We start from the raw sequence: 22,903 nt of genomic DNA, 5'->3' as shown, positions 1-22,903 counted from the left end.
TATTTATTATCTTTATTTATTGGATAGAGACACCCAGAAATCAAGAGGGAGGGTGTGATATAGAGACAGAGAGACACCTGCAGCCCTGCTTCACCACTCGTAAAGCTTTCCCTCTGCAGATGGGGACCGGGGCTCGAACCTGGTCCTTGTGCGCTGTAATACATGCGCTCAACCAGCCCCGTGATATGTTATTACAGCCAGTGATATGTTATTACAGATTTTTTTACCACCCAGCCCCGTGATATGTTATAACAGATTTTTTTCTTTGGGGGTCTGGGCCGTGGTGCAGCAGATTAAGCGTACTTGGCGGTGAAGCGCAAGGACCAGCTTAAGGATCCTGGTTCGAGCCCTCGGGATCCCCACCTGCAGGGGAGTCGCTTCCCAGGCGGTGAAGCAGGTCTGCAGGTGTCTGTCTTTCTCTCCCCCTCTCTGTCTTCCCCTCGTCTCTCCATGTCTCTGTCCTAGCCAACAACAGTGACAACAATAAAACAAGGGCAACAAAAGGAGACAGATAAGTTTTATTTAAAAAAAAAAAAAAGGAATTTCTACCCTTCAGTTGATTCCGCTTTAGAACATTCTTATTCATCGAATTATACTTTAGATCACTGTGATTCAGACCAATTTTTCATTCAGACCAGTGAATGAATCGTAATTTATTCGGATTATAAATGTGTGACGTGTGTTTTGCATTTATATAAACAGCAGCGGTATTGATGAGGGAGACAGACAGAGACAGAGAGACACCTGCAGCCCTGCTCCACCGCCCGGGAAGCTTCCCCCTGTGGGTGGGGACCAGGGGGTCGATCCCAGGTCCTTGCACACGGTGACATCTCCATTCCTATCTTTTTTAATCTTAACTATTTTAAAGTCTATCATGTCAGATATGAGAATAGCTGTTCCTGCCCTTTTTTGTGGGCCATTGGCTTGAATGATAGTTTTCCATCCTTTCACTTTAAGTCTGTGTTTGTCTTGTTGAGTTAGGTGGGTTTCCTGTAGACAACATATTGTTGGGTTGTGTTTTCTGATCCATCTTCCTACTCTGTGTCTTTTAATAGGTGAATTCAGGCCATTGACATTTATTGATATCAAAGACTGAAGATATTTTAACGCCATTCTTGTAGAGTTTTAGAGTGTTTTGAGATATGTCCTATTTGTGGTGGTCTGGTTTTTTATAGGAGACCTTTCAGAACTTCTTTCAGGGCAGGCTTGGTGATGGTTGCTTCCTTCAACTGTTGCTTGTCTGAGAAGGTTTTGATGCTTCCATCTAGTCTGAATGACAATCTAGCAGGATATAGTATTCTTGGCTGAAAGCCTTTCTCATTGAGCACTCGATAGATATCTTGCCATTCTCTTCTGGCCTGTAGTGTTTGTATGGAGAAGTCTGCTGCTAATCTTATGGGTTTTCCTTTGTAGGTGACTCTTTGTTTTTCTCTTGCAGCCTTGAGGATCCTTTCTTTATCCTTATTCCTTTCCAATCTAAGTATGACATGTCTTGGTGTCTTTAGGTCTGGGTTAATTCTGTTTGGGACCCTCTGGGCTTCTTGAATCTTTATGTCTTTGGTGTTGTCTAGACTAGAGAAATTTTCAGCTATTATGGCCTGGAGAACGCTTTCTTCCTCCCCTTCTCTTTCTTCCTCTGGTAAGCCAATAATGCGTATATTGTTTCTTTTGAAGTCATCCCATAGGACTCTGTTGTTGTTTTCAGCATCTCTTAATCTCTTTTTGAGATCTCTTACTTCTTTTTTAGTTGTCTCTAATTCATCCTCAATCTTGCTAATTCTGTCTTCAGCCTCATCTATTCTATTCTCTCTGCCCTCTGCTGTTTTCTGGAGTTCATCTATTTTGTTGCCCTGCTCTGATACTGTTTTAGCTTGTTCAGCTAGTTGCCTTCTTAGCTCAGCGATTTCAGCTTTCAGCTCTCTAATAACCATGAGATAATTAGAATTTTCTTCCATATTCTCATTTGTTGTTCCTGCATTTCTGATTACAATTTTTTCAAATTCTTTACTCACTCCTGTTATTATTTCCTTAGCTAATGTTTGGATGTTGAACTCATTTTGTGCTTCACCCTCTGGAGGACTTTTAGCTGGACTCTTGTCCTGGTTCGAGTCTCCAATATTTTTTCTTGTTGTTTTAACCATTTTATATAAGTTAACAGTTTTTTCAATCCCTGAGTTGGAGTTCAGTGATGTAAAAGCCTTTTTTTCCCCCCTGTAGGCTATGGGAGCCTGAGGGCTTGTCAACTATCAATAGGCTTCTTGGCTTAATCACTGACTCCTGACCAAGAGATAAAGCAGGGTGTGGCAGAGATAATCCAGTGGTTATGCAAAGAGACTTTCACAGCCCCTCAGCTATGCCACCGAGGTATAGGTCTTCTCCTGAGTTTCCCGGTTAGATCTCTGTCCCCTGGTGTCCCTCCCTGTTGCTGCTCCAGATTCTGAGGGTAGTAGCAATGGAGACTCAGAGTTGCACTTGGTGAGTCTCTGGGGAGTCCTCTCCTCCCTTCAGCTGTCCCCTTGTTGGTGGAGCAGACTGGAGGTGGTGTCTCCACTGATAAACTGCTGAACTGTTAGCAGTCGCTTAATCTCTCCTTAGGCCCCTCTCTCCTCTCTGTCACCAGCCACGCGTGTTTGTACTCACGGGTGATTTACTGGGTTCCTGTGGTCATTCTAGTCCTGTCTTGTTTCGGTCCGGGTGGTCTCCGTTGGTCTTCCTAGTTGATCCGGGAGAGGAGGGGAGAGGAGAGAAAGCGATCTGCTGCTTGTAGCTCCGCCTCCGGTAGTCGAATCGACACGGTGACATCTCAACACCTCCCTCAGACAGTGCTCTGCTCTGCCAGGCTCCCGAGGCTTTGTCTCTGCCCCTGCCTGTCTCTACCCTGCCCCTGCCCCGTCTCTCTCTGCCCCGTCTCTGTCTCTGCCCGTCTCTCTACCTCTGCCCCTACCCCTGCCCGTCTCTACCCGTCTGTCCCTGCCTCTGCCCCGTCTCTGTCTCTGCCCGTCTCTTTATCTCTGCCCCTGTCTCTGCCCCTGCCCCTGTCTCTCTGCCCCTGCCCATCTCTCTGCCCCTGCCCCTCTCTATACCCCTGTCTGTCTGTCTCTGCCCCCGTCTCTGCCCTGCCCCCGTCTCTGCCCCTGTCTCTGCCCCTGTCTCTGCCCCTGCCCATCTCTCTGCCCCTGCCCCTCTCTATACCCCTGTCTGTCTGTCTCTGCCCCTGTCTCTGCCCCTGCCCCTGCCTAGACTAAAGCGGACATGCACACCGGCCTCTGCCCCCCCGGGACACTTGTGACCGACTTTATTTCTAGAGCGTCTGGGGGTCACAGCGTGGTGGGGGGGAGCGTGGGGAAGGCCAGCCCCCCGCGGGGGACACGGGCGGGGTCTAGAGCCCGTCCCGCCGGGAGCCCCGGCCCCCCCAGCGGCCCGCCCGCAGCTCCTCCTCCTCCTCCTCCTGCGCGCGCCGCAGCTCCTCCCGGGTCAGCACCTCGTCCATCTCGCGCTCGGGGCCCTGCGGGCAGGGGGGGAGAGGGAGGGGAGGGGGAGGGGAGGGTGAAGGAGCCCCGCCCCGCCCACCGAGGTCGCCCTGCCCCGTCCCCTTGCAGCCCCGCCCACCGAGAGCGCCCCGCCGCCACGCCCGCGGCTGCCACCGCACCTTGGTCTCCCCCCAGGTGGCCCGGCCGAAGCGCTCGGCGTAGTCCTCGTCGTCCGTGATCAAGAAGTTGTCAAAGATGGTCCCTGACCTCACCTGCAAGGGGGTGGGGGGCAGCCGGGTGGGGACCCGCCACCCAGAAGCAGCAGGGCCGCCCCTCGGGGTCCCCGGAGGGAGCCGCCGCACCGGCGCTCTGTGGACCGGGCCCCCGAGGACCCCCACCTGCCACAGGTCCGGCCGCACCGGACCCCGAGGACCCCACCTGCCACAGGTCCAGCCCGATGGCGCCGATGTCCTCGAACTCGGTGAGGTCGAACTCGGCCCAGGAGCTGGGCGGCCGCTCCTCCTGCAGCCACACGTCCCCGGAGATGCCCTCGGGCCGCAGGCCGTCCTGGGGGGGGGGGGGGGTGCTGGGTGGGCGGTGGTTCCAGGGGAGGGCGAGGTGGTCCCGGGACCGGCGTCTGGGTCCCAGGAGGATGATCCCAGGGCCTGGGGTCCCGAGGTTGGGGTCTGGGGGTTCCGAAAGGATGGGGTCCGGGGTCCTGTGGAGGGTTCCCCGGAGTGGGGTCCGGGGTCCCGGGCCGGTGTCTGGGGATTCCAGGAGGATGGGGTCCGAGGGTCCCGGGGGTAGGGCTGGAGGCTACCTGGTACGGCGGCTTCTGCAGCAGGGCCGCCCCGTCCAGCCCGGGGCTCCACTCGCCGGCCGTGCTGGTGCTCGTGTCCAGAAACTGCTTCTCCCAGTCCTGGGGGGCGCTCGGTGTGGGCACCGGCCGCGGGCACGCTCCACCCTCCCGGCCTCGCTCATCCGCCCCGGCCGGGCCCGGCCCCGCCCCATCCTCCCCGCTGCGGCCCCACACCGGACACGCCCCACCCTCCCGGCCAGGTCCCCGCCTTTCCGACCAGGCCCACCCGCGGCCCGCCCCCTCCGACCACACCCACCCTCGGCCCCGCCCCCGACCACCCGCGGTCCGCCCTCCGACCACGCCCACCCGCGGCCCCGCCCCTCAGACCACGCCCACCCGCGGCCCCGCCCGACCACCCGCGGTCCGCCCTCCGACCACGCCCACCCGCGGCCCCGCCCCGACCACGCCCACCCGCGGCCCCGCCCCGACCACGCCCACCTGCAACCCCGCCCCTTCCCCGGCCCCGCCCCTCCGACCACGCCCACCCGCGGTCCGCCCCTCCCCCAGATGTAGAAGCCCCGCCGGGAGGGTCCCCGCACCTGGGCCTGGTGTCCGGCCCCCGCCTGCTCCCGGGCCCGGGCGGCGGCCCTGCGGGCGCTCCTGAGCGAGGTGAGCTGCCAGTCGTACTCCACGCTGCCCGCCTCCACCACCTGCCCGTCGATCTTCACGGCGTAGGTGAGGTCGGGCCGCAGCACCAGCGTGTACAGGTGCGTGAAGGCGTCCACCTGCGGGCGCCATCGTGCGGAGACTCGGCCCCAGCCCGTCCCCACCCGCAGGGGAGCAGGGCAGCAGGGGTCTGTCTTTCTCGCCCCCTCTGCCTTCCCCTCCTCTCTCCATGGCTCTCTGTCCTAGCCAACGACAACGATAACAGTAATGAGCACAACCATTAGACGACCAGGCACCGGAAGGGCAGACAGACAGGGCGGCCGGACCTTGCAGCGGATGGGCTTCTTGTTGTGGTGGTACTGGTTCTGGAAGTGCAGGATGACGTGCACTTTCTTCAGGTCGAAGCCGCAGATGTCGGGGCCTGGGGGGGACAGGGTTGCGGCGCCCACCCACTGACGGGCTGCGGGGTCCCTCCCCGGCACCCTGCCTGTCTGCCTGTCTGTCTGTCTCTCCTTTTACCCGTCAGCTAGCTCTGTCTCTCTGTCACTAAAAGCAAAGGAACGAGGGCTGGTCCTGCAGCTGAGCCCCAGGGTGTGCTGCCGGGTGCTGGTGGCTGGGTGCCGGGTGCTGGTGGCCGGGTGCTGGGTGCTGGTGGCGGGTGCTGGTGGCTGGGTGCTGGTGGCAGGTGCTGGGTGCTGGTGGTGGGTGCTGGTGGCTGGGTGCCGGGTGCTGGTGGCCGGGTGCTGGTGGCGGGTGCTGGTGGCCGGGTGGCGGGTGCTGGTGGCAGGTGCTGGGTGCTGGTGGTGGGTGCTGGTGGCTGGGTGGTGGGTGCTGGTGGCGGGTGCTGGTGGCAGGTGCTGGGTGCTGGTGGTGGGTGCTGGTGGCTGGGTGGTGGGTGCTGGTGGCGGGTGCTGGTGGCAGGTGCTGGGTGCTGGTGGTGGGTGCTGGTGCTGGGTGCTCGTGGCGGGTGCCGGGTGCTGGTGGCGGGTGGTTGGTGCTGGTGGCGGGTGCGGGTGGTGCAGGCGCTGGTGGGCGCTGACCGAACATGACGTAGTAGGGCGAGCGCGCGCTGAGCGCTGGGTGCTGAGCGCTGGGTGCTGAGTGCCGGGTACTGACCGAACATGACGTAGTAGGGCGAGCGCGCGCTGAGCCGCGTCTGGTCCACGTCTGCGGGCAGGAGCTTCACGTAGCCGCCGCCGCAGTCGAGCCGCTGGCCGTGCTTCACCGAGAACTGCAGCACGAGCGCGCGCCCGCGGGAGCTGAAGGCCGGGAAGCGCGCGGACAGCGCGTAGCGACGACCGTCCTGCGACGTCTGCAGCCCTGGGGGGACCCGGGTTCGAGCCCTCATGCGGCCGGCCGGCTCTCCCCCTCTCCCTCTCCCTCCCTCCCTGACGATCCATCGACCACACCCGCCGCCTGCCCTGCCCTGCCCTGCCCTGCCCTGCCCTGCGGGGGCTTGAACCCGGTTTCCGTCCTAGAGAGAGAGAGAGCGCCGGCGCCGCACAGACGGACACCGCCACCGCCACCGGCACCAACACCAGCACCGGAACCGACACCGACACCGGAACCGACACAGGTGCGGGGACACCGGCACCGCCACCAGAACCGGCACCGGAACTGACACTGGCACTGACACCGGCACCGACACCAGCACCGGAACCGACACCGGTACCAGCACCGACACCGGCGCGGGGACACCGGCACCAACCAGCACCGACACCGACACCGGAACCGACACCAGAACCAGCATCGGCACCAGAACCAGCACCGACAGCAGCACCGGAACCGACACCGACACCGGCGCGGGGACACCGGCACCGACACCAACCGGCACCGGAACCGGCACCGACACCAGAAGCAGCACCGGCACCGGAACCGACACCGGCACCAGCACCGACACCGGCGCGGGGACACCGGCAGCGACACCAGAACCGGCACCGGCACGGACAGCAGCACCGGAACTGACACCAGCACCGACACGGCACCCGCACCGGCACCGACACCGCACAGACACCGCACCGCGCCCGCGCCCGCGCCCGCGCGCCCACCTTTGTCCTTCTCCTTGTGGCCGTAGAAGGTGCCGGACGACAGGCGGAAGTGGCCGAAGCGGGAGTCGTTGGCCGACTGCACCCAGCGGTTGCGCCAGTGCTCTGCGGGCCGGGACCCCGGGTGAGGGCAGGGCGCGGGACACGGGGCCGCGGGGGAGGCGACACAGAGGGCCACGGGGGAGGTGGCATGGCGGTCCCGGGTCAAGGGCCACGGGGTCCCGGGTCAAGGGCCACGGGGGCCACGGGCGAAGTGGTACGGGGGCCATAGGTGAAAGGGCACGGGGCCTCGGGCGGGGGCTACAGGGCAGGGGGCGCGGGGGCGCGGGGACGCGGGGGCCTGGAGAGCCGGGTCGCCCCCCGGCGGCGGCTGGAGGAGGCGGCCGTCACCTCCGTCGAGAAACTGCTCCTGGAAGTAGACGGTGGCGGGCGCCACGCGCAGCACGCACAGCACGCACGCGGCGACGAGCGCGAGCCGAGGCGCGGCCATCGCGAGAACGAGCGGAACCAGCCCCGCGCCGCCGCCCGCGCCCCGAACTACAACTCCCGGCACGCCCTGCGATTGTGAGCCGCGCCGCCCGGAAGTCCCGCCCGCGATTGTGACCCGCGCCGCCATTGGCCCGCCGCGCGCGCCGCAGGGCCCGCCGGGAGATGTAGTCGTTCCCGCCGCCTGGGCGCGGTTGCCGGGGCAACGGTGCCCGGGGTGGGGGGCCGAGCGGCCGGCGAGGGAGGAAGTGGGGGGTGGGGACCCCGAGAGGGGCCGGGGGTGCTTCCGGGCCTCGCTTTCCCGCTCGCGACTCGCTGTCGGGGAGCGGGGCTTGAGGAGGCGACAGGGGTCGGGCTCCGAGCCGCCCGCAGGTTGTCCCCCCAGGAAGAAAGTGGGGGACCCCGACTGGCAGCGGAGCCAGCAGGTGGGGCAGGTTCTCCAGGGTCCAGGTCAGTGTCACCGGGGGCGGGTGGGGGTCCCAGACCCTGGGCGTCGGGGTGGGGGTCCCCATGATCCTGGGTGTCGGGTGGGGTCCCCATGATCCTGTGCGTCGGGGTGGGGGTCCCCATGATCCTGTGCGTCACGCTGATGGGTCCCCATGATCCTGGGTGTCGGGTGGGGGTCCCCATGATCCTGGGTGTCGGGTGGGGGTCCCCATGATCCTGGGTGTCGGGTGGGGGTCCCCATGATCTGGGTGTCTGAGTGGGGTCCCCATGATCTGGGTGTCGGGGTGGGGTCCCCATGATCCTGGGTGTCGGGTGGGGGTCCCCATGATCCTGTGCGTCGGGGTGGGGGTCCCCATGATCCTGTGCGTCGGGGTGGGGGTCCCCATGATCCTGTGCGTTGGGGTGGGGGTCCCCATGAACCTGTGCGTCGGGGTGGGGGTCCCCATGATCTGTGTGTCGGGCTGGGGTCCCCATGATCTGGGTGTCGGGGTGGGGTCCCCATGATCTGGGTGTCTGGGTGGGGGTCCCCATGATCTGGGTGTCGGGCTGGGGTCCCCATGATCTGGGTGTCGGGGTGGGGTCCCCATGATCCTGGGTGTCGGGTGGGGGTCCCCATGATCCTGGGTGTCGGGTGGGGGTCCCCATGATCCTGGGTGTCGGGTGGGGGTCCCCATGATCTGGGTGTCTGAGTGGGGTCCCCATGATCCTGGGTGTCGGGTAGGGTCCCCATGATCCTGTGCGTCGGGGTGGGGGTCCCCATGATCCTGTGCGTCACGTTGATGGGTCCCCATGATCCTGGGTGTCGGGGTGGGGGTCCCCATGATCCTGTGCGTCGGGGTGGGGTCCCCATGATCCTGTGCGTCGGGGTGGGGGTCCCCATGATCCTGTGCGTCGGGGTGGGGTCCCCATGAACCTGTGCGTCGGGGTGGGGGTCCCCATGATCTGTGTGTCGGGCTGCGGTCCCCATGATCTGGGTGTCGGGGTGGGGGTCCCCATGATCCTGTGCGTTGGGGTGGGGGTCCCCATGATCCTGGGTGTCGGGTGGGGGTCCCCATGATCCTGGGTGTCGGGTGGGGGTCCCCATGATCTGGGTGTCGGGTGGGGGTCCCCATGATCCTGGGTGTCGGGTGGGGGTCCCCATGATCCTGGGTGTTGGGTGGGGGTCCCCCATGATCCTGTGCGTCATGTTGGAGGCTCCAAAATTAGGTTGGGGTGTTGTTATGGGGTCCCCCTGACCTGTGACGGTGGGCGTGAGGGGTTCCCCTGATCCTTGGGGTCAGAGAGGGTCCCAACTGAACATGGTCACCGGAGTGGGGTTCACCCTGACCTCAGGCGGGGAGGTGTGACCCTGGGGTGTTGGGGTGGGGGGTCCCCGCTGACCTTGGGGGGGGAACCGCGCCAGATCGTCTCTCCCCCCGGGTGGCCTCTGCGACCAGATCTGCCCCCTCTGGGGTGATGGCTCAGCTCCAGGGACCAGGGTGTTCTCTGTGCTGAGGATGGGGGTTCAGTTGGGGGACATTTTGTGGGGAGGGGGCGCAGGGGCTTGCTGGGCCTGGGCTTAGTGTCCTTGGTTAACTTTGACTACTTTTTGGGTTTTTTTTTAGTTTTAAAAAAATTTATTTTCCCTTTTGTTGACATTTTTTTATTGTTGCTGTAGTTATTATTATTGTTGTTATTGTCATTGTTGTTGGCTAGGACAGAGAGAAATGGAGAGAGGAGGGGAAGACAGAGAGGGGGAGAGACAGACAGACACCTGCAGACCTGCTTCACCGCCTGGGAAGCGACTCCCCTGCAGGTGGGGAGCTGGGGGCTCGAACCGGGATCCTTACGCTGGTCCTTGAGCTTTGCGCCACCTGCGCTTAACCCGCTGCGCCACCGCCCGACTGCCAACTTTTACTACTTTAAAAATCTTGATTTTAGTTTAACGAGAGATGATCAGAGAGGAGAGCCCGGAGTCCTGCTGAGCTCTGGCTGATGCTGGTGCTGGGGATCAAACCTGGGACCTCAGAGCCTCAGGCAGGAGCATCTCTTTGCAGAATTATTATTACTTTTAGTCTTTGTTTATTTGCTGGATAGAGACAGTCAGAATGTGAGAGGGAAGGGGTGATAGAGAGACACCTGCAGCCCTGCTTCAACACTTGTGAAGCTTTCCCCCTGCAGGTGGGGGCCGGGGGCTCGAACCTGGCTCCTTGCACACTGTAACGTGCGCTCAACCAGGTGCACCAACACCTGGCCCGTTATTATTATTACTACTATCACTATTTTCCCAGAGTCTTGCTGAGCTCTGGCTGGTGCTGGGGATCGACCCAGGACCTCGAGCCTGAGAGCCCGCCGGCCCCCGGGTCCTGGGCACAGCCCCCTCCTCCTGTCCCCCCAGGATGTCTTCCCTGAGGACCACCCGGCGTCCAGGGCCCCGTGTCTGGGCCGAGCCCCCGGCCGGCGCCTTGAACGCCAGACGCCTGAGAACTGACCGGAGTCTGAGCCCCAGCCGCTTTCTGACCCGCAGCCTGGCCCCGGGTGCGAGGCGGGCGCCCGCGGAAGGGCCGGGGGCCACGGCCTCCAGGCTCCGGACCGACGCCGCCCTCTCCCGCCTGGCCCGGATTCAGAGCCGGATCCTGAGCCGCCGGGGGGCGCACGGAGGGACCCCGGACTCCGCCCCGGACCCCCAGAGCCCCCCCGGGAGCCCGGCAGCCGCCGGCGACAGCAGGAGGTTCCTGAAGCGGCGTCCCCCGGCCGAGCAGGACGGCCCACCAGCGGCACAGCTGGGACTGACGGGGCCCCCCGACAGCGACGAGGAGGACGCGAGGGGGATGCCGGGGAGCCCGGCAGAACCTTCTGGAAGCAGTGAGACCCCCGGGCCCCAGGCCAGCCCCGGCCACCAGGTCAGCGGGAAGGGGTCTCTACCCCGAGTCCAGGATTCGAGGCAGCACAGTCGCCACCTTTCCCATGGAGAGACGCACAGAGAAACCTTCCCCCAGTGCAGTGAGGGCCAGGCTCGAACCCAGGCGGGGCTCATGGACCCACAGCAGAACACATGGGCCTGGAGCTGCTTCCCTAGCCATTATTGTATTTCCTACTATTACTGCTATTGTTAATTGTTGACATAGTACCCGGGACTCACAGCTGTGCCTGGTGCTGAGAGAGGAGAGACCCCACAGCCCTGCCCACCCTCCATGGGCTCCCTGGGTGCTGTGCCTGGTGCTGAGAGAGGAGAGACCCCACAGCCCTGCCCCACCCTCCATGGGCTCCCTGGGTGCTGTCCATGGTGCTGAGAGAGGAGAGACCCCACAGCCCTGCCCTCCCTCCATGGGGCTCCCTGGGTGCTGTGCATGGTGCTGAGAGAGGAGAGACCCCACAGCCCTGCCCACCCTCCATGGGCTCCCTGGGTGCTGTCCATGGTGCTGAGAGAGGAGAGACCCCACAGCCCTGCCCACCCTCCATGGGCTCCCTGGGTGCTGTGCCTGGTGCTGAGAGAGGAGACACCCCACAGCCCTGCCCACCCTCCATGGGCTCCCTGGGTGCTGTGCAGGGTGCTGAGAGAGGAGAGACCCCACAGCCCTGCCCACCCTCCATGGGCTCCCTGGGTGCTGTGCCTGGTGCTGAGAGAGGACACACCACACAGCCCTGCCCACCCTCCATGGGGCTCCCTGGGTGCTGTGCAGGGTGCTGAGAGAGGAGAGACCCCACAGCCCTGCCTACCCTCCATGGGCTCCCTGGGTGCTGTGCCTGGTGCTGAGAGACACCCCACAGCCCTGCCCACCCTCCATGGGCTCCCTGGGTGCTGTCCATGGTGCTGAGAGAGGAGAGACCCCACAGCCCTGCCCACCCTCCATGGGCTCCCTGGGTGCTGTGCAGGGTGCTGAGAGAGGAGAGACCCCACAGCCTGCCCACCCTCCATGGGCTCCCTGGGTGCTGTGCCTGGTGCTGAGAGAGGAGAGACCCCACAGCCCTGCCCACCCTCCATGGGCTCCCTGGGTGCTGTGCAGGGTGCTGAGAGAGGAGAGACCCCACAGCCCTGCCCACCCTCCATGGGCTCCCTGGGTGCTGTGTAGGGTGCTGAGAGAGGAGAGACCCCACAGCCTGCCCACCCTCCATGGGCTCCCTGGGTGCTGTGCCTGGTGCTGAGAGAGGAGAGACCCCACAGCCCTGCCCACCCTCCATGGGCTCCCTGGGTGCTGTGCAGGGTGCTGAGAGAGGAGACACTCCACAGCCCTGCCCACCCTCCATGGGCTCCCTGGGTGCTGCAGGGCTCACACCCAGGGCTCCAGCTCCACCTCACTGAGCAGCCCGCATGGGTGGCCCAGAGCCTTTTGCTCTCATTAGGACAGAGACAGAATTTGAGAGAAAAGAAGGGGGGCGGGAGACACCTGCAGCCCAGCTCCACCAGTGAAGCTTCCCCCTGCTGGTGGGACCAGAGGCTCGAACCCGGGTCCTCACACTGCAGCGTGTGCTTCTCCGGGTTACTGAGTTGTGCGAAGGGGAGAGAGGGAGCGAGCGTGTGCGCACAGAGCCTGTCTGGAGCCCACGATGCCGGGTGGAACCCGGGGCCTCTCCCCCAGAGTCTGAGCTGCCGGCCCCCGACCCGGTGGCTCTCCTGTCATTTTCTTGAGAGCGTGCGCGGGGCCTGCGGCTGGATCCGAACCCAGGGCCCGGCCTGCACCAGCACCTGGCGCAGCGCTGGGACTGACGGGAACCCTGTGGTCAGGCGGCCCCGCGGGACCCCGGCTGTCTCCCGGGGCCGCCTCCTGCTGGCCTCCAGGACTCGCTCCCTCCCTCGGAGCAGGAGCGGGGCAGAGGGGGGCGGCTGCCGGGGTGACGGTGTCTCTCTCCTCATGGCAGGACCGGGCCGCCCCGCCCCCCCGGCCCCCCAGCCGGCCGAGCTCCCCCCAGACCCCGGGCCCCTGCACGGAGTCCCCCTCCTTCTGCAGCGCCGTGTGGGAGCCCCGGAGCGGCGGGTCCCCATCCGCAGCCTCTGATGACAGCCTCCAGGGTGAGTGGGGCCTCGGCTTGGGCTGGGGGCACCTCCAGTGACAGAAAACCCCGGGGGCCTGCATGGAGGCGGCGACCCTGGTTCCCTGAGATGCCAGGGCTCCTTCCTGCCATGAGCTCAGAGGCTGCTACAGTCTCTCCTGGGCCGCCGCTTCTATGTTCTGCTAGGAAATGAGACAGAGATGGAGAGACGGAGGGGAGACAACACAGCACCAGAGACGCCCCACTTCCCCCAGTGCCCCGGCGCCTCGCATGTGGTGCCGGAGCCTCAGAGATGAGGCAGGTGGCCCCCACCCCGGGAGGTCTCCCTCTCTGACGTTCGTGACGCCTCAGACACTGGGCCCCGGCTGAAACTTAAAATCTCGTCTCACCATCAGAGCCCCGCTCAGCCCTGGCCGGCGGTGGTGCCGGGGCCCGAACCGGGGACCTCGGGGCCGCAGGCGGGAGAGCCTGTCCGCAGAACCCCTGTGCCGTCTCCCCAGCCTCTGTCCGAGACGGGAGAAGGATACAGAGCCCCCGGCGCTCTGGCTGATGGTGGTGCTGGACTTGAACCCGGGACCGCCTCAGGGCTTCCGGCAGGAGTCTCTGCAGAACCTCGGCGCCACACCCTGCTGCTCCGTCCAGAGCTTCCCTGGGCGGCCTGTGCAGCTGCCGTGTGGTGCCGGGGCCGGACCCGGACCCGGGGCCTCACTCGCGGGTCTGGGGGCTGTGCTTGCAGACTTCCGGCCCCGCGTCCTCACCATGGAGGATCTGGACGCCCCGTCCCCCGGTCCGGCCGGGGCCTGGGGGCCGCAGGAAAGCCCCCCGCCCCGCGACCCCGCCCCATCCCCACGGCCTCCGCGACCCCGCTCAGCGCCCCAGGAGGCCGGCGCCCCGGCAGAGACGCCCCCCGAGGGCCCCCCGACAGCCAGCGAGGTGTCCGAGCGCCTCAGCCCGCCACCCGGCTCCCGCTCGAGCTCCCGGGGCTCGGAGGCCACGTCCAGTTGGGGGGCGCCCTCCAGCCCGAGCCCCCCCAGCCCCAGCTCCTCGTCCGGGAGGCGGCGGGCCCCCCGCGTCCGCCTGAGGGACTCGGCCGTGCAGACCCTCGGGCCCTCCCCGGCCCCCCCATGGACGCAGGGTGAGCGCATCCGGGAGGGGCAGCGCCGAGGGCTTCCTGAGGGAGGCGTGTCCCGCTCCCCAGAGTTCGGCAGTGGCGGGCAGGCAGGAGACAGACCCCCCGGGGGCCCCGCCCCGTCACTCGGGGAGCCCCCCCACAGGTGAAGAGCGGGACTCGAACCCGGGTCCTCGCGCACCGCAACTCGCGTTCTAGTGGGTGACACCGGGCCCTCTGCCCCCAGAGCCCCCCTGCCCGGCCCTGGGTGCCGCCTACGTGGACCCCGTGCCTGTGGCCGGACAGCTGCTGAGCGCCGACGCCTTGGAGGGTGAGCGGGGTGCCGGGGGAGGGTGAGCGGGGGCGGGAGGCGGGGGAGTGGGGGGCCAGGGGCCGGCGGTGACTGAGGGGACCTGGGGGACGGGGGCCCGCAGCCCTGAGCGCCCGCAGCCCGGCGGCGCTGGCCCTGCACGAGCTCCTGCGGCAGCAGCTGAACCTGACCCGCGGCTTCGTGGACGCCAGCCGCCGGCTGCACGCCGCCCTGCTGCGGGGCCTGGACGCCGAGGACTGGTGCTACCACAGCCTGGAGGAGGCGCGGGAGGTGAGGGCCGAGGGGCTCCCGGCGCCGTGGCTCTGCGTGCTCGCGGGCAGACCCGGGCTCGAGGGTACAGAGGTGACGCTCCCTCTCCCCCCCCAGTTCATCCGCCAGCACCGGCCGGGACGGCCGGGCGAGCGGCGTGGAGGCGGTGCCGGCTGAGCTGACTTCGGGTGGGACAGAAAGGGCTTTATTGGAGCGGAGCGGACTGACGGGACGGACGGGACACGCCGAGAGGCGGGAGGCGGCAGCGGGGCTCCTGGCGGGGAATCGACCACCCCCGCGGAGAAGTGCCGGGACCGCGGGCCCACTGGGGCGGCCTGCCTCCCCGGAATCGGAGCCGGAGCCGGGCCCTGAGGCTGCAATAAAGGCGGGCGCGTCCCCCGACCCCTGCCCCCCGTCCGTCTGTCCGTCGTCCGTCACTTGCACTCGTCGCGGGCCTTCATGCGGGCGATGAAGGAATAGCTCTTGTTGCGCCGATAGTTCTCGTAGGGGTCGTCCAGCGCCACGCCCACGCCCTTGTACTGGTCCCACTTGCCGCGCACGTCGCCGCCCTTGATGGGGTCCTGGATGCCCTGCTCCTTGGCGCCCAGCCCGCCCAGCCCGCTCCAGCCTGCGGATGCACGGGGACTCGCGTCAGGGGGGGCGGCCCGGGCCCCCGCCCCCCGCCCCTGCCCCCGCCCGCCCGCCCCCCACCTACCCATCTTGACCAGCATCTGGTGGCCCTTGTTCTCCTCGCCGAGCCGCGAGTCGGGGATCGGGGGCGCAGAGTTGGAGCCCAGGCCGGCGCCGGCGGTGGCCGCGGCGGAGGAGCCGCTGTGGGCGAGGACGGGGCGTCACCCGGGTGCCCCCCCCCCCCCCGGACTCCGACCCCAGACCCCAAGACACTCACGGCGGCGGGGTGGGGCTCCGCGAGCGGTGGCGGCGGCCGGGCGAGTAGGACTTGGAGCGCGAGCGGGAGCGGGAGCGGCTGGGCGACGAGCGGCTGTGGCTGCGGCTCCTGTTGGCCAGACAGACGGACAGACGGGACGGTCAGTGGGGGGGAGGGGGCGGGTCAGGCGGGTCCGGGGGCTAGAGGGGGTCAGGGTGTTGGGGGAATCGGCGCGAGGGTCAGGGGTCGTCAGGCAAGGTCAGGAAGGGTCAGCGGGTCAGGGCACATCAAGGGGGTCGCGGGCGCGGCAGAGGCCCACCTGGAGCGGGAACGGGAGTAGGAGCGCGAGTGCGAGCGGGAGCGGGAGCGCGAGTAGGAGCCGGAGGACTTGGAGGACCTCGAGCGGGAACAAGACGACGAGCGGCCGCGGCTCTTGGAGCGACTGCGGGAGCGGGACGGCCCGCTGCGGAGAGAGGGGCCCGGGTCACGGGTCGGGACGGCTCCGGCTCGGCCCCGGCCCCCGCGCGCCCGGCCCCCAGCCCCCGGCCCACCTGTTGCGCTTCTCCTGGCCCTTGCGCCGCCGGGCGCGCATCTTGGCGCGGAAGAACTCGTACAGGCCGTTCTGCTCCCAGCCCTCGCTGCGGGGACGGAGGGGAGGGGAGGGGGGCCGTGGGTGCGGGGCCGCGGGCGAGAGGGCGAGGGGCCCACGGCACGTAGGCCGCGGGGGTGCGGGTCCCGGGACGCACCTGTTCCGGGGCCGGTCGTGCGAGGGGGGGCTGTAGAAAGCCTCCACGGCGGCCAGCAGGCGCTCGCTGGGGGGCATGGGAGGCGGCAGGCGGATGTCCTTGGGGTCCAGCGGCTTGTACTCGTGGTCCTCCAGCTGGGGGTGGGGCGGGGTCAGGCGGGGTCCTTCTGGGGTGCCCCCCGCCCCCCGGGACCCGGGCTACCTTGACCAGGGGCGCCATGAGCCCGGCGGGCAGGTCGAAGTAAGGCACGTTGGGGACCAGGCTGGGGTCGTCGTGGTTGATGTGGGGGGGCCCCTGCCGCCGCATGTGGGGGGGCTGCCCGTTGAAGCCGTGGGGCGGAGGCCCGAAGTCAGGGTGCTGGGGGCCCCCCCATGGCGGGTGCTCGTTCATGCCGGGGTGCGGCATGCGGTGGCCGGGGTGGTGGTGGGGGGGCCCCATGTCTGCGCGGCGGGCGGGGGAGGGTGTCAGGGGCTCCGAGGGGCCGAGAGAGGCTCCCCGGTACCCGACCCGTGGGGACACCCCCCGCGGGCACCACCCCCCCACCCACCTGCGGGGAAGTCTCCCTGCGGGTACTCGAAACGGTGCGGGTAGGGCGGGCGCTCGAAAGGCAGGCGCGGGGGGAAGTCGTCCTGCAGGAAGCGTGGCGGGAAGCGGCTGAAGCCGTGCGGGTGCGGCGGCTGGCTGAACTGCGGGTGCTGCTGGTGCGGCGGGAAGGGCCCCCGGAAATGAGGCGGCCGCTGCATGCGGAAGGGGGGGCTCGCGCTGGCCGCCCCCCCAGGGCGGCTGCTCGTGCTGGCCGCTCCACGGGCCCTCGAACTGGCCGCCCCAGCCCGGCTCCGGCTGCCCGCCCCAGGGGGGCTCCCGCTGCCCCCCCCAGCCGGGGTCCCCGCGCTGCTCGGCCCACAGGCCCTCGGGGCCGCCGCTCCAGGGCGGGCAGTGGGGGGGGGCCCCCTGGTGGTGCGGGAACGGGGGCTGCTCCGGGGGCTGCAAGGCAAGGGGGCGCGTGAGTGGACGGGGCTCCCCGCAGCCCCCTGCCCGCCCCTCCCCTGCCCCCGCCCGCCCGGCCGGGCTACCTGCTGCTGCCCCCAGGGCGCCACGGGGTGCGGCTGGTCGAACCAGGGGGGCTTGTTGGGCGGGGCCTGCTCGTGGGGGCCGGGCCGGGGGGGCTCCTGCACCCCGCCCGCGGCATCGTACTCGGGGCCGCCGGCCAGCGGGAGGGGGGCCTTGCTGTCCTCTGGAAGGGGGCGGGCGGGCGGGCGGTCAGCGCGGGGGGGACCCCCGGCCACCTTCCCGGAGCCGGCCCCCTCCCTGCCCCGCCGGGCGCGGACGTGGCCTGAGGGCGGGAGGAGGGAGACGGCTTGAGCGGCGGCCCCCGAGCGAGACCCAGCGCCCAACGCCGCCGCGCTGCCCCCCGTCTGTTCCGTCCACCCCCCGGCCGGTGTCCCCCTCGCCCGCCCCCGTCCCCAGTGTGCCCTCCTCTGTCCCGAGCGCCCCCTGTCCTGGAACGGCCGGGCCTACCGGGCTGCGTGGTGGGCGGGAGGGCCGGGGCGGGCGCGGGGGCGGGCGCGGGGGTGGGCGCGGGCGGGGGGGCCTTGGCCTCGGCCTCCTGCAGGGGGGGCAGCGGGAGCTGGGGGGGCGGCTGCGGCGGCTGCGTCAGGCTGTTGACGAAATCCTCATGCTGCGTCTTGAGCGTCTGCAGCTGCTGCTGGAAGGCCAGCTGGACGGGCTGCACCACGGCCGCGTGCTCGCTGATCAGGGTGGCCTGCGGCGGGACGGGAGTCGGGACGGGGACGAGTCGGGCGGGAGTCAGGACAGGGGCAGGTCAGGGGTCAGGACGGGACAGGACAGAGACAGGTCACAGATCAGGTCGGGTGGGGGTCGGGAGGGGTCAGAGATCAGGATGGGGACAGTCGGGCTGGCTGACGAGGGCGGCCTGCCACAGGGTGGAGATGGGATGGGTCAGGACGGGACAGGTCAGGTCAGGGGTCAAGATGGGACAGGTTGGGGGTGAGGACGGGAACCGGTCAAGGTCAGGTGAGGAGTGAGGACGGGACAGGTCACGGTCAGGTGAAGGGTCAGGACGGGGACACGTGGGGGGCTCGCAGGTGAGGGTGTCCGGCCACGGGGCGGAGAAGCAGCCGGACGGACGCAGACAGGCTGACCTGGTACTGGCCGAGGCCGAGCGCCGGGCTCTGCAGCTGCTGGATGATGGAGTCGTCGAAGTAGCCGTTCTTCTCCCAGAGCTGCAGCAGCTGGGGGGGGGGGTCAGGGGTCAGGAGGTGGGGCGGGGGTCAGGGGTCAGGCCCGGGTGCCCACCGCTCGCTCCGCTCGTACCCGGGCGATCTTCTGCTGCTTGTCCTCCTCCACGGCCAGGAAGCTGGTGCAGTAGATGGGCACCACCACCTTCTGCAGGGCCGCCAGCAGCTCGCGAGCCTGCTTCCGCTGGCTGGGGGGGCAGGGGCCGTCAGGGGCGGGGCGGGGCGGGGCGGGCAGGGGCTCGGCGGGGCGGGCAGGGGGAGGGGAAGGGAGGGCCGGGCGCACCAGTGGTGCAGCACGTCGTTGATGAGGTAGATGAGGTGCAGCCGCAGCTCGAAGTGGGCGCCCTCGGCCGTGATGCGGGAGCGCAGGTGTCCGGCCATGAGCTCGCAGTGCGGGGGCGACTTGGCGTTGCTGAACATCCAGTTCTTGCCGGCCTGCGGGGAGGCGGGCGGGGCGGCTTGAGCGGCGGCGGCAGGGCGGGCTGGGTCCCGTCGGGGGTCTGCTCCCGGGTCCGCCCGCCCGCCCCGCCCCCGCCCCCGCCCGCACCGAGATGGCGTCCTTGGTGCAGGTGTCGATGATGGGCTGCAGCAGCGCGTCGAACTCGCCCACGTCCAGCTGCGTGTCGTCCCGCAGCTTCTGCAGCTGCCGCTCGAGAGCCAGCGCCACGGCGGCCGCCACCTGCTCCTGGCGCAGGGCCGTCAGCTGCTGCTCCCGCTGCTGCAGGCTCCACTGGCTGTGCTGGATCAGCTCCTCCGCGCCCGGCGGCGGCGCCCCGGGGGTCTGCGCGGCCGGCTCCGGCTCGGGCGGCTGCTGCTTGCACAGCACTGGGGGGGCGGGGGCGTCGGCGTGGGCGGCGGCGAAAGGGGGGGCGCCGTGGACTCGAACCGGGCCCGCCCCCACCCCTGCTCCCCTCTGCCCCTCGTGAGCCGTGGTCACGAGTCAGCGGGCCACAGAGACCCGACGGACGGGACGGGAAGGCCTGACAGCCCGGAGAGCAGCTGGCGCTGGGGAGCTCGGTCCCGCCCCGCCCCTTGGGCCGGACCCCGCCCCCTCCCCGCGGGCCCCGCCCACCTCCCACCGCCCCGCCCCTATCCAGGGTCCCGCCCACCGCCCCGCCCCATCCAGGGCCCCGCCCACCTCCCGCGGCCCCACCCCGTCCATGGCCCCGCCCACCTCCCACAGCCCCACCCCTATCCGGGGCCCCGCCCACCTCCCACAGCCCCACCCCTATCCGGGGCCCCGCCCACCTTCCACAGCCCCACCCCTATCCAGGGCCCCGCCCACCTCCCGCGGCCCCGCCCCTACCCAGGGCCCCGCCCACCTCCCGCCCCTATCCAGGGCCCCGCCCACCTCCCGCGGCCCCGCCCACCTCCCGCCCCTATCCAGGGCCCCGCCCCCGCGCGCGCTCACGCTGCTGCTGCTCGAGCGCCAGCTTGCACTTGTAGTAGCTGTAGAAGTCGCCCCCGAACAGGAAGGAGAACTTGGGGTTGTCCTTCTGCTTCTCCATCGTCATCTTCTCGAACTCGGGGCCGTTGCGCGCCACGAACTGGGCCAGCTTGTCGATGACGTTCCGCAGCTCCTGGTCTGGGGGCGGCGGGGTCACGGGGTCACGGCACCCTCCCCCCACACACCCGCGGGGGAAGCCGGCTGGGCTTCGGCGACCGTGACGGGGGAGGGGGGTTTCGGGGTGTGTGGCGGGGTCCCCTCCCCACAGCGTCACAGGGGCGTCCGGGGGAACCCCCGCGGCGGGTTGGGGTCTTCCCCGCAGCCTCCCCCAGGCCCGGCCCGGCCCGGCCCCCACCGTCGGGCGGCAGCGGCATCTCCATGGCTGCGGTCCCGTCCGCCCCACGGCGCCTCCCGCTCGCCCCGCTGCGCCGTCCGCGGAAGCCGGCCGGAAGTGGCGCGCCGCGCGGGCCTTTTGCGACGGCGCGACCCGCCCCTGACGGCCGTTGCCCGGGAGACGCCGGAAGTGCTCACGGCGGGTGCCTCGCGAGGCCCGGTGCGCATGCGCCCGGGAAGCACTGCGCAGGCGCACAAGCGCCGTGGATGCGCCCGGCCGTTAGGCTGTTCCCCCCCACACACCCCGGGGTGCGGGGAGGCCGGGCAGGGCGCCGAGAGCGCCCCCGTCACCCTTGGGTGTCTCAGGACCTGCCCCAGCCCAACCTAAGCCTCCCAGCCACCCCCAGCCTCACCCTCGGGTCCCACCCCCCCCAATCTCACCCTGGGGGTCTCATCTCCCCCGATCTCACCCTGGGGGTCTCGGGCTCCCCCGATCTCACCCTGGGGGTCTCGGGCCCCCCGATCTCACCCTGGGGGTCTCGGCTCCCCAGATCTCACCCTGGGGGTCTCATCTCCCCCGATCTCACCCTGGGGGTCTCGGGCTCCCCCGATCTCACCCTGGGGGTCTCGGGCTCCCCCGATCTCACCCTGGGGGTCTCGCCCCCCCCCCCGATCTCACCCTGGGGGTCTCATCTCCCCAGATCTCACCCTGGGGGTCTCGGCCCCCCGATCTCACCCTGGGGGTCTCGCCCCCCCCCCCCCGATCTCACCCTGGGGGTCTCATCTCCCCAGATCTCACCCTGGGGGTCTCGGCTCCCCAGATCTCACCCTGGGGGTCTCGGCCCCCCGATCTCACCCTGGGGGTCTCGGCTCCCCAGATCTCACCCTGGGGGTCTCGGGCTCCCCAGATCTCACCCTGGGGGTCTCATCTCCCCAGATCTCACCCTGGGGGTCTCGGGCTCCCCGATCTCACCCTGGGGGTCTCGGCTCCCCAGATCTCACCCTGGGGGTCTCGGCTCCCAGATCTCACCCTGGGGGTCTCATCTCCCCAGATCTCACCCTGGGGTTCTTGGGCTCCCCAGATCTCACCCTGGGGGTCTCGGGCTCCCCAATCTCACCCTGGGGGTCTCGGCTCCCCAGATCTCACCCTGGGGGTCTCGGCTCCCCAGATCTCACCCTGGGGGTCTCATCTCCCCAGATCTCACCCTGGGGGTCTCGGCTCCCCAGATCTCACCCTGGGGGTCTCGGGCTCCCCAGATCTCACCCTGGGGGTCTCATCTCCCCAGATCTCCCCCTGGGGGTCTCGGCTCCCCAGATCTCGCTCTCGGGGGCCCCGCGCCCAGAAGCCCGCATGCCTGGCGCCCAGGGCTGTCGGGGCACAGAGGCGGCGGGGTGGGGGGGCTCCAGCTGCACCACCAGCGGCGACGGGGGCAGCAGGGCACCCACCGCACAGAGGCCCCCGCCAGGCTCGGGGATTCGATCCGGCTTCGAGACCCCAGGCGTCTGTCCTCCCTGCTTCTCCTTTTTTGTTTTTTTTCCCCCGTCGTTACTGGATAGAGACAAAACGAGAGACACACCCGCAGCTCTGCTCCACCGCTCGCGCGCCCGACCCCCACTCTTTCCGATCTGAGCCGCGGGCAGGGAGACGCCACCCCAGCTCTGCCAAGGGCGCTGCCTGGCGTCGGAGGCTCCAGAGAATCGAGCGGAGCCCCGGGCGGCCCGAGGGTCTCTCTGCCTCCCACAGAACCGCCCGAAGCCCCAGAGCCGTGACACCGGTGACTAGATGCCGCCTGTGGCAGGAACCGCACTCGAGGGCCGGGGAGACGGCGTCACGGCTCTGCGGTCATCTCCCGCCCGAGGCTCTGAGGTCCCGGGATCAATCCCCAGCACCACCAGCAGCCAGAGCTCCGCAGGGCTCCAGGGGAATTTATTTATTTATTTATTTATTGCCTTCAGGGTTCTCGCCGGGACTCTGTGCCTGCACTGTGAATCCAGATCCAATCCACTGCTGCTCGTGGCTTTTTAAAGTTTTTCCTTTTACTATTTATTTATTCCCTTTTGTTGCCCTTGTTATTGATGTCGTTGTTGTTGAATAGGTCAGAGAGAAATGGAGAGAGGAGGGGAAGACAGAGAGGGGGAGAGAAAGACAGACACCTGCAGACCTGCTTCACCGCCTGGGAAGCGACTCCCCTGCAGGTGGGGAACCGGGGGCTCGAACCCCGGGATCCTTATGCCCGTCCCTGCGCTTTGCGCCATGTGTGCTTAACCTGCAGCACTACTGCCCAACTCCCTATTTTTTTAAAAAAATATTTATTTTATTGATAAAGGAGAGAAAGAGCCAGACATCACTCTGGTACATGTGCTGCCAGGGATTGAACGCAGGACCTCATGCTTGAGGGTCTAGTGCCTTAGCCACCTCCCATTTTTTTTTTAAAGAAGTGGTTTTTAAAAAATATTTATTCCCTTTTGTTGCCCTTGTTTTTTATTGTCCTAGTTATTATTGTTGATGATTTCGTTGTTAGATAGGACAGAGAGACATGGAGAGAGGAGGGGAAGACAGAGAGAGAAGGGGAGAGAAAGACAGACACCTGCAGACCTGCTTCACCGCCTGGGAAGCGACTCCCCTGCAGGTGGGGAGCCGGGGGCTCGAACCGGGATCCT

At 67.5% G+C, this 22,903-nt stretch overlaps 3 protein-coding genes across 4 annotated transcripts; 1 reads left to right on the top strand and 2 right to left on the bottom strand.

Moving 5' to 3' along the window:
• Positions 1-3,271: 3,271 nt before the first annotated feature.
• On the bottom strand, positions 3,272-7,611 carry CALR3 (calreticulin 3). Of its 2 annotated transcripts, XM_007533249.3 has the most exons (9): positions 7,371-7,611; positions 6,984-7,085; positions 6,052-6,255; positions 5,262-5,356; positions 4,869-5,054; positions 4,291-4,389; positions 3,909-4,037; positions 3,650-3,742; positions 3,272-3,505 (listed from the first exon to the last, which is right to left on the bottom strand). In XM_007533249.3, exons 1-9 carry the CDS (start codon positions 7,594-7,596, stop codon positions 3,380-3,382), a joined length of 1,260 nt encoding a protein of 419 aa, XP_007533311.2. In that variant the 5' UTR covers positions 7,597-7,611; the 3' UTR covers positions 3,272-3,379. The 2 variants fall into 2 exon arrangements, with proteins under 2 accessions (XP_007533311.2, XP_060040723.1); XM_060184740.1 differs by lacking the exon at positions 6,052-6,255.
• An 81-nt stretch (positions 7,612-7,692) lies between these two features.
• Positions 7,693-14,887, top strand: CUNH19orf44 (chromosome unknown C19orf44 homolog). Its single transcript, XM_060184739.1, has 7 exons — positions 7,693-7,916; positions 10,291-10,795; positions 12,753-12,903; positions 13,621-14,019; positions 14,240-14,323; positions 14,427-14,593; positions 14,690-14,887. Exons 2-7 carry the CDS (start codon positions 10,292-10,294, stop codon positions 14,747-14,749), a joined length of 1,365 nt encoding a protein of 454 aa, XP_060040722.1. The 5' UTR covers positions 7,693-7,916; position 10,291; the 3' UTR covers positions 14,750-14,887.
• A 1-nt stretch (position 14,888) lies between these two features.
• On the bottom strand, positions 14,889-20,419 carry CHERP (calcium homeostasis endoplasmic reticulum protein). Its single transcript, XM_060184738.1, is given in 17 exon segments — positions 14,889-15,200; positions 15,288-15,403; positions 15,480-15,587; positions 15,778-15,921; positions 16,010-16,096; positions 16,205-16,338; positions 16,406-16,644; positions 16,752-16,959; positions 16,961-17,188; positions 17,278-17,438; positions 17,723-17,966; positions 18,367-18,456; positions 18,539-18,650; positions 18,746-18,897; positions 19,010-19,287; positions 19,874-20,047; positions 20,265-20,419. Coding segments are annotated over 17 exon segments (2,694 nt in total). The 5' UTR covers positions 20,290-20,419; the 3' UTR covers positions 14,889-15,006.
• Positions 20,420-22,903: the final 2,484 nt, after the last annotated feature.

The sequence above is a fragment of the Erinaceus europaeus genome, unplaced genomic scaffold (genome assembly GCF_950295315.1).
Source record: "Erinaceus europaeus unplaced genomic scaffold, mEriEur2.1 scaffold_649, whole genome shotgun sequence".
Classification (NCBI taxonomy): Eukaryota; Metazoa; Chordata; class Mammalia; order Eulipotyphla; family Erinaceidae; genus Erinaceus; species Erinaceus europaeus.
The sequence above is the reverse complement of the archived record's forward strand: the minus strand, read 5'-3'. Positions and strand labels throughout refer to the sequence as shown.